Source organism: Melanerpes formicivorus, unplaced genomic scaffold (genome assembly GCF_026170545.1).
Source record: "Melanerpes formicivorus ecotype bairdi unplaced genomic scaffold, bMelFor1.0.p_v2 SCAF_26, whole genome shotgun sequence".
NCBI classification, from domain to species: domain Eukaryota; kingdom Metazoa; phylum Chordata; class Aves; order Piciformes; family Picidae; genus Melanerpes; species Melanerpes formicivorus.
This window is the reverse complement of record NW_027142378.1, coordinates 10,765,591-10,774,364: the sequence shown is the minus strand read 5'-3', so window position 1 is coordinate 10,774,364 and position 8,774 is coordinate 10,765,591. Positions and strand designations below refer to the sequence as shown.

At 59.3% G+C, this 8,774-nt stretch overlaps 1 protein-coding gene across 1 annotated transcript; it reads right to left on the bottom strand.

Annotated features, from left to right (window-relative positions):
- Positions 1 to 3,289, bottom strand: PET117 (PET117 cytochrome c oxidase chaperone). The gene is made up of 2 exons (XM_068153653.1): positions 3,070 to 3,289; positions 1 to 150 (listed from the first exon to the last, which is right to left on the bottom strand). Exons 1-2 carry the CDS (start codon positions 3,163 to 3,165, stop codon positions 1 to 3), a joined length of 246 nt encoding a protein of 81 aa, XP_068009754.1. The 5' UTR covers positions 3,166 to 3,289.
- Positions 3,290 to 8,774: the final 5,485 nt, after the last annotated feature.

The following is an 8,774-nucleotide window of genomic DNA, read 5'->3' as shown; positions in this document are numbered from 1 at the left end:
CTAGGACTGCTGGGACCCTTTTTCCATTAGTGCCCTGTCTCTTTCTTCCATAAGCTGCTTTGTCAAAGCTATCTGCTCTTCCAGGAGGCGAAGATTCTCCTTCTTCTGGCTCTGGCGCTCAAGATCTCTGAGAACTCCGCTGTGCAGCCTCTGAAAACACAAAGCACAGAGTTTACCCCAGCCTGCTTCATGCTGAACGTGGCTGACACCCACCCAGGCTCCAATCCCTGCTGCAGGGCTCTTCACCACTCTGGCTTGGCAAGGCCTCTGCCAGCACCTGTAGCCACTGCCACCTGGCTTGGTTTGAATCTAGGACTACAGGAGCTGATCTCCAGTGCTGATAAGTATTGATGAGAAGGACATTGAACTGTTAGAGCAGGGCCAGAGGAGGCCACTATGCGCTGGGCTGCAGCAAAAGAAGTGTGACCAGCAGGACAAGGGAGTGGATTCTGCCCCTCTACTCTGCTCTGGTGAGACCCCCTCCTGGAGTACTGCAGCCAGTTCTGGGGCCCCAGCACAAGAAGGACATCAAACTGCTGCAGTGGGTCCACAGGAAGGCCATGACGGGAGGGAGGGATGAAGAGAAGTGGGCAGGGAGGGAGGGAGGGATGAAGGCAGGTGGGCAGGCAAAGAGGAAAGGATGTGGGCAGGGAGGAAGGGATGCTGGCAAGTGGGCAGGGAGGGATACAGGCAGGGAGAGAAGGAGCAAAAGTGGGAAGTGGGGAGGAAGGAAAAGAGGGATGTGGGCTGGGAGGCAGGTGGCTGGGCAGAGAGGGATGTGTGCAGGCAGGGAAGGGCAGATAGGGGCAAGTGGGCAGGGAGGGATCATAGAATCATAGAATGACAGGGGTTGCAAGGGACCTCTGAAAAGCATCAAGTCCAACCCCCTGCCAAAGCAGGATCACCTACAGCAGGTCACACAGGAACACATCCAGACAGGTCTTGAAAGTCTCCACAGAAGACTCCACAACCTCTCTGGGCAGCCTGTTCCAGTGCCCTGTCACCCTCACAGTAAAGTTTTTCCTCATGTTGAGGTGGAACTTCCTACGATCCAATTTGTATCCTTTGCCCCTGGTCCTGTCACAGGACACCACCGACAAGAGCCTGGCCCCTTCTTGACACCTCCCCTTCATATATTTATTAACATTAACAAGATCTCCTCTCAGCCTTCTCTTCTCCAGGCTAAAGAGCCCCAGGTCTCTCAGCCCTTCCTCATCAGACAGATCTTCCAGTCCCTTCAGCATCCTCGTAGCCTCCCTTGGACACTCTCTAGCAGATCCCTGTCCCTCTTGAACTGGGGAGCCCAGAACTGGACACAGTACTCCAGATGCGGTCTCACTAGGGCAGAGCAGAGGAGGAGGAGAACCTCCCTAGAGGAGGATGCGAGCAGGCAGGCAGGGATGAGGGCTGGCAGCGATAGGGGCAGGGAGCGGGCAGTGGGGCAGGGAGCGGGCAGCAGGGCAGGGAGCGGGCAGCAGGCAAGGAGCGGGCAGCAGGGCAGCAAGGGCAGCAGGGCAGCAAGGGCAGCAGGGCAGGGAGCGGGCAGCAGGCAAGGAGCGGGCAGCAGGGCAGCAAGGGCAGCAGGGCAGCAAGGGCAGCAAGGGCGGCAGGGCAGGGAGCGGGCAGCAGGGCAGGGCAGGGAGCGGGCAGCAAGGGCAGGGAGCGGGCAGCAGGGCAGGGAGCGGGCAGCAGGGCAGGGAGCGGGCGGCAGGGAGCGGGCAGCAGGGCAGGGAGCGGGCAGCAGGGCAGGGAGCGGGCAGCAGGGCAGCAAGGGCAGCAGGGCAGGGAGCGGGCAGCAGGGGCAGGGAGCGGGCAGCAGGGGCAGGGAGCGGGCAGCAGGGCAGGGAGCGGGCAGCAGGGCAGCAAGGGCAGCAGGGCAGGGAGCGGGCAGCAGGGGCAGGGAGCGGGCAGCAGGGCAGGGAGCGGGCAGCAGGGCAGGGAGCGGGCAGCAGGGCAGCAAGGGCAGCAGGGCAGGGAGCGGGCAGCAGGGCAGGGAGCGGGCAGCAGGGCAGCAAGGGCAGCAGGGCAGGGAGCGGGCAGCAGGGGCAGGGAGCGGGCAGCAGGGCAGGGAGCGGGCAGCAGGGCAGGGAGCGGGCAGCAGGGCAGCAAGGGCAGCAGGGCAGGGAGCGGGCAGCAGGGGCAGGGAGCGGGCAGCAGGGCAGGGAGCGGGCAGCAGGGCAGGGAGCGGGCAGCAGGGCAGCAAGGGCAGCAGGGCAGGGAGCGGGCAGCAGGGCAGGGAGCGGGCAGCAGGGCAGCAAGGGCAGCAGGGCAGGGAGCGGGCAGCAGGGGCAGGGAGCGGGCAGCAGGGCAGCAAGGGCAGCAGGGCAGGGAGCGGGCAGCAGGGCAGGGAGCGGGCAGCAGGGCAGCAAGGGCAGCAAGGGCAGCAGGGCAGGGAGCGGGCAGCAGGGCAGCAAGGGCAGCAAGGGCAGCAGGGCAGGGAGCGGGCAGCAGGGCAGGGAGCGGGCAGCAGGGCAGGGAGCGGGCGGCAGGGCAGGGAGCGGGCGGCAGGGAGCGGGCAGCAGGGCAGGGAGCGGGCAGCAGGGCAGGGAGCGGGCGGCAGGGAGCGGGCAGCAGGGCAGGGAGCGGGCAGCAGGGCAGGGAGCGGGCAGCAGGGCAGGGAGCGGGCAGCAGGGCAGCAAGGGCAGCAGGGCAGCAAGGGCAGCAGGGGCAGCAAGGGCAGCAGGGCAGCAAGGGCAGCAGGGCAGCAAGGGCAGCAGGGCAGGGAGCGGGCAGCAGGGCAGCAAGGGCAGCAGGGCAGCAAGGGCAGCAGGGGCAGGGAGCGGGCAGCAGGGCAGCAAGGGCAGCAGGGCAGGGAGCGGGCAGCAGGGCAGCAAGGGCAGCAGGGCAGCCACGTGTAGAGGCCGCAGCGCCCGGGGCCGGCATGAGGGGCAAGGGGAGGGGCGGGACCGCAGGGACACCTCGGGCCGGGCGGCAGGTGAGGGGCGGCGCCGGGGGCCGAGCCTGCCGTGCCGGGGCGGGACCGGCGGCGCGGGGGCCGCTGAGCGAGGCGGGGCGCGGACCCGCTCTTCCCCCCAGCCAGCCCCCCCCGCCCGCTCCGAGCCCACTCACCTCCCGCTCCCGCCGCTGCTGGACGTGCACGGCCACCACCGTGGCGGCGGAGAGCAGCGCGGAGATGGCCAGCACCGCCCGGGAGCTCCTGGACATCGCGGCCGGCGGGGCGGGCCCGAGCCGCCCGCTCGCCGCCGGGGGAAGGGAAGGGAAGGGACGGCTCGGCTCGGCTCGGCTCGGCTCGGGCTGCGGGGGACGCGGGTGGGGAGAGCGGCGGCCAGGAGGCGCGGCCAGCCGAGCGCCGAGCGCACCCAGCCAGGCCGGAGCAACGGAGCGCCGATGCGGGGCGGGGCCGAGCGGGAGGGAAGGAGCGATCGGCGCAGCGGGGCGCTGGGAGAGGGGTGGCGGCGATAGTGGGGGGCTGAGGTAGGCTGTGGTCATAGAATCATAGGGCGGTCTGGGTTGGAAGGGGCCTCCAAAGGTCATCCGGTGCAAGCCCCTCTGCAGTCAGCAGGGACATCCTCAACTAGATCAGGTTGCGCCTTGAATAGCTGCAGGACATTCCTGGTCGACTGGCTGCACCTCCCGGTTGCTCCTGGGTTCTGCCGGGCTCTACAGGAGGGACACTGAGGTGCTGCAGCTTGTCCGCAGAAGGGCAGCGAAGCTGATGAAGGGTCTGGAGGACAGGTCTGGTGAGGAGAAAAGGAGGCTGAGGGAAAAGCTGCCTGCTCTGCGGCTCCCTGCCAGGAGGTTGTACTGAGGTGGGGGTTTGCTTCTCCCTAGGAACAAGCGGTAGGAGGAGAAGAGGTGCTCTGAAGTTGGATATTAGAAGAAGCTTCTTGACTGGAAGGTGCTCAACAGACTACCCAGAGAGGTGGCTGAATCCCCTTCCCTGGAGGTGCTGAAAAAAATGTGTAGACGTGGTGCTCTTGGACATGGTTTAGTGTCCGTGGTGGTACTGGGTTGATGGTTGGACTTCGTGATCATAGAGGTCTTTCCAGACCTTAGTGATTCTGCGATGCTAGGCACATTGGAACAAGCAGCCTGAACCCTTCTGACCACAGGAGGACATCTGGGCTTGTGACTTTCCAAAAGAGAGATTTTCTGGAGCTTCCCACTGCTGTTTGCTTCCATGGCCGGTGTGGTTGCAGCTGTGAAAAGAAACGAACAAAAGGAGGTTTCTGGTTAGTTCAAGAAAGACTTTCTGCTTCTATGGCTTGAAGACCTCCACCTCCCAGCTTCCCATCCTCAGAAAATCCAGGTTGCATAGGACCAGCAGTTGAAGAAAGCAGCTCTTCAGTTGTTTGGTTTCTTCTCCTTGTTCAGTGTGTGGCCTCAGGCTTTGTGTTTGGCACTTTTTCATGCTCCAAAGACAACAACCTTATTCCTCACCCTGGGGGCCTTTCCCAGGCACCTCCTCTCTAGGGTATCTTAAGTGCTTTACAAATAGAGAGGGGAAAAAAATGATGTTCCCAGTGCTCCCCTGTGAGGGCAACAGATGGCTATCGTGGATGGCTTTGATCCACCACATCCAGGTGTGCTTCAGCTGGAGGACTCCAGCCTTTCAGGGCACTTTTACCCTGGAACACTTTAAAGCAAACTTTCCCCTGGCTGCTGTGGAGCAGATAGGGAGCTCAGGCCACGGTCCCAAAAAGCAGAGAGCTTGTCAGCAGTCACTCTCACAAGGATGAGCACATCAGAGATGCAGATGAGTGGCTCTTAATGTATCCAACAGAAAGCTGAGGTCTATAAAACCCTAAAGTAGGTCAGGGAACCATTGCTGACGTCCAGGGGTCAGTGGGCAGGTGGCTTAAACCAAGCAGAAGGAAGGAGTTGTGGAAATCATTGCTGCTGCTACTGAACAAGTGCCTGGAGCACCCTTGATGTCTGGGTGCTGTGCTCAGCTCATGAAGAGCCTAAAACACAAATGAGTGGGAAGATGTTTATTGTGTAGGCTTCTCCCCAACTCTCTGTACTTTTTGTGCCTACCACAGTTCACTGCCAGGCAGGGAAGTGGGGTACAAGGAATCTGGAGCTCAGCAGGAACAGAGTCATAGAATACACCTGGTTGGAAGAGACCTCAAAGATCATAGAATTAACAAGGTTGGAAAAGACCTCAAAGATCATCAAGTCCAACCTGCCACCCAAGACCTCATGACTACTAGACCATGGCTCCAAGTGCCACATCAGATCATCCAGTCCAACCCTCAGCCCAACACTGAAGGGTCAACACTAAACCACGTCCCTAGGTACCAGGTCCACAGGCTGCTTGAACACCTCCAGGGATGGTGACTCCACCACTGCCCTGGGCAGACCATTCTGATGTTTGAGAACCCCTTCAGCCAAGAAATATTTCCTAACATCCATTCTGAACCTCCCCTGGCACCACTTGAAACCATTTCCTCTGGTCCTGTGGCTTGCCATCAAGGAGAGGAGGCTGCCTCCTCCTCGCTCCAACCTCGCTTCAGGGAGTTGTACAGAGCCATGAGGTCTCCCCTCAGCCTCTTCTGCAGACTGAACAACCCCATGGTCTCTGCCTCAAACCCAGGCTGGGATATTTCCAGGTGGAGCTTAGGAGAGAGTTGCTGTGAGGGGATGGCAGGGTCGCGTCCCCAGCTCCCTCCAGAGCGGAAGAAGAAACCCGAAGGTGTGAAGCCAGTCCCTGCTCGCTATCATCCCTTTCATCTCTCTGCTGAATGCAGGTGATTAAAATGAAAGGTGGAATTAGTGGGGATGATAATATTTCAATTGAGTCTTAATAGTTCTGCTCACATTGGAGTGTTTACTGTTATTAAGGCTTCTGCATCAGGGCTTGTAACACGTCCAGGGCCACTGGAGTGCCAAGAGCAGGGCTGAGCCAGATGCACGGCGGATGTGAGCCAGCACCAGCGCCCCTGGCACTGTGGAAGGGTGCAGCTCACGCTGGCTGGAGGCCAAGCACCTCTACCCAAGCCTGGCATGAATCACTTGGAGGGGCTAAAACCCCGGGTGGGGAACAGTCAGGCTGTGTTTTCACAGCCTGAGTTTATTCCAGGTGTTGCTGCTGCCTCTCCTCTCTTCCCTCCCAAAGGCCGGGTCCTGCCAAAGCGCTGACCTTCCCTGCCATGGCCCTGCTCTCAGACTCACAGCAGCCTGGGATTGTTTCACTTGGAAAAGACCTCCAAGACCACTAAGTCCAACCATCAACCTAAGACCACCATAGCCTTTAATCCATGAACACCACCAGGGATGGTGACTCCTCCACCTCCCTGGGCAGCCTGTTGGCCTCCGCCCTGCCTGACTACTCTTGCAGGAAATAACATTCTCCTTAAGATCCAACCTAACCCTCCCCTGGCACAACTTCAGGCCATTTTCTCTAGCTCTGTTGCCTGATATGGGGTGAGAGACCAACCCCCACCTCACTCCAACCTCCTTTCAGGGAGTTGTAGAGAGCGAGGAGCTCTCCCTGGAGCTTCCTCCTCTCCAGACTAAACCACCTCAGTTCTCTCAGCTGTTCCTCACAAGACCTGTCCTCCAGACCCTTCACCAGCTTTGTTGCCACCTTCTTTGGGTGGTTGCCCCCTTCCTGTACCTGAGGTGAGTTTGTTCAGGGAGGAAATCCTCTGGAGAGCCCAGGCATGGACCACATTGGCAGCTGGGTTTGGGTGAAAACCCTGTAGCACATCAATGTGGAACAGCCCTGAAAATGATTGGGGGTTGGAACACCTCTGCTGTGAAGAGCTGGGGTTGTTCAGCCTGGAGAAGAGAAGGCTTCAGGGGGACCTAATAGTGACCTTCTGGTACCAGAAGGATGGAGAGAGACTGTTTGCAAAGGCCTGCAGTGACAGGACGAGGGGCAATGGCTTCAAACCGGAGAAGAGCAGATTTAGATTGGATGTTAGGAGCAAGGTCTTTAGCAGTGGAACACTGGAACAGGTTGCCCAGGGAGGTGGTTGGGGCCTCATCCCTGGAGATGCACATAGCTGGATCCTGGTGTGTTATGGCTCTACCTTTGTTTGATGATCTCTTTCCTATGCCTTGGTTCCTCCTTTGCTGGCCTGGGCACAGCAGCACATGTCATCTCCTGGAGAAGGTGTTGAGCACCAGTTAGGGAAGGGTTGACTCATATGAAGGAGTCTCTGAAAAGCTGAAGGCCATTTCCCCCCTGGGCAAACAGCTCAGATCTCTGTGGTGATTTGGATAACATGTCTGAAGTCAGGCCTTAGGGGGTGGTTTTTATCCTGGTTTCTAAGGAAAATGAAACTTGTGCAACCTCTGTCCCTCATCCCTTCCCTGCCTCCCCTCCATGCTCTCACATTAGTGTCTGCCAGCCTCCCTGGTGAGGCTGCTTTGCAGTTCCTGTCTCAGTAAGGCTTCCACCTCATTTGCCTGTTTCAGCCATTTTGGTGCCTGTGGAAGAGCTATGGCTCAGCTCCTTGTGGTGGGTGCTTACACCAGGCAAGGGAGCACCCCATGAAAGGAAGGGCTGGCAGTGTCAGCTCAGCCCTCTGTTAGCCACCAGGGAATCCACCAAACAAGCTGCTCAGCTATGGCTTGGCTTCGTGGGGCACCAGCAGCAGGGAAGTGTGAGGGGAAGAGCCCATAAAAAACAGAATCATAGAATGGTTTGGCTTGGAAGTGACCTAAGAGATCATCTAGCTCCAACCCCCCTGCCATGGGCAGGGACAGGTCCCACTAGATTAGAAACACCTCCAGGGAGGGGCCATCCACAGCCTCCCTGGGCAACGTGTCCCAGTCTCTCACCACCCTCACTGGGAAGAATCTCTTCCTAATCTCCAGTCTAAATCTCCCCTCTTCCATATCAAACCATTCCCTCTCCTCCTATCACTACACATCTTTGTCAGAAGTCCCTCCCCAGCTTTCTTGCAGGCTCTCTTCAGGTACTGGAAGGCTGTTATAAGGTCTCCCCAGAGCCTTCTTTTCTCCATGCTGAACAACCCCAACTCTCACAGCCTGTACCCACAGGGGAGGTTCTCCAGCCCTGTGATCATCTTTGTGGCCTCCTGTGGCCCCACTCCAGCAGTTTGATGTCTGTCTTGTGTTGGGGCCCCAAAGTGGCCTCCAGGTGGGGTCTCATGAGAGCAGAGCAGGAGGGCAGAATGACCTCCCCCATCCTGCTGCTCACACATCTCTTGATGCAGATGTTGGCCTTCTGGGCTGCAAGAGACCATGGCTGCCTCATGTTGAGTTTGTCATCAGCGGACACCCCCAGGTTCCTCCTCAGGACTGCTCTCAAGCTGTTCCTTGCCCAGCCTGTGTTGCTGCATGGGGTTGTCCTGACCCAGGTGCAGGATCTTGCACTTGGCCATGAGTTGGGCATGGGCCCACTTCTGAAGTCTGCCCCAGGTCCCTCTGGATGGCATGGCTTCCTCTCCAGCAGGGGATGGAGCATTTATATGGGGCCTCCATGAACCTCTGAGCCACTCTCACCAGCACTTTGAATGAGTTTTGTTGCTCTCCCATGTAGACAGGCTCTTCTCTGTTGCACTCTGTGATGGGACAAGGGGCAGTGGATGTAAACTCCAGCACAGGAGGTTCCACCTCAACATGAGGAAGAACTGTGAGGCTCACAGAGCACTGGAGCAGGCTGCCCAGAGAGGTTGTGGAGTCTCCTCCTCCGGAGCCTTTCCAGCCCCATCTGGATGTGTTCCTGTGTGACCTGTGCTGGATTCTCTGCTCCTGCTCTGGCAGGGGGCTTGGACTCAGTGATCTTTGGAGGTCCCTTCCAACCCCTACCATCCTGTGAGCCCAGGGACGCTGACACA

Excerpts from the sequence above, each read along its gene's own strand:
- PET117 (XM_068153653.1), bottom strand. The coding sequence starts at position 3,165 with ATGTCCAGGAGCTCCCGGGCGGTGCTGGCCATCTCCGCGCTGCTCTCC. Across the intron at positions 151-3,069 it reads AGCAGCGGCGGGAGCGGGAG|AGGCTGCACAGCGGAGTTCT; the intron begins GTGAGTGGGCTC and ends TTGTGTTTTCAG.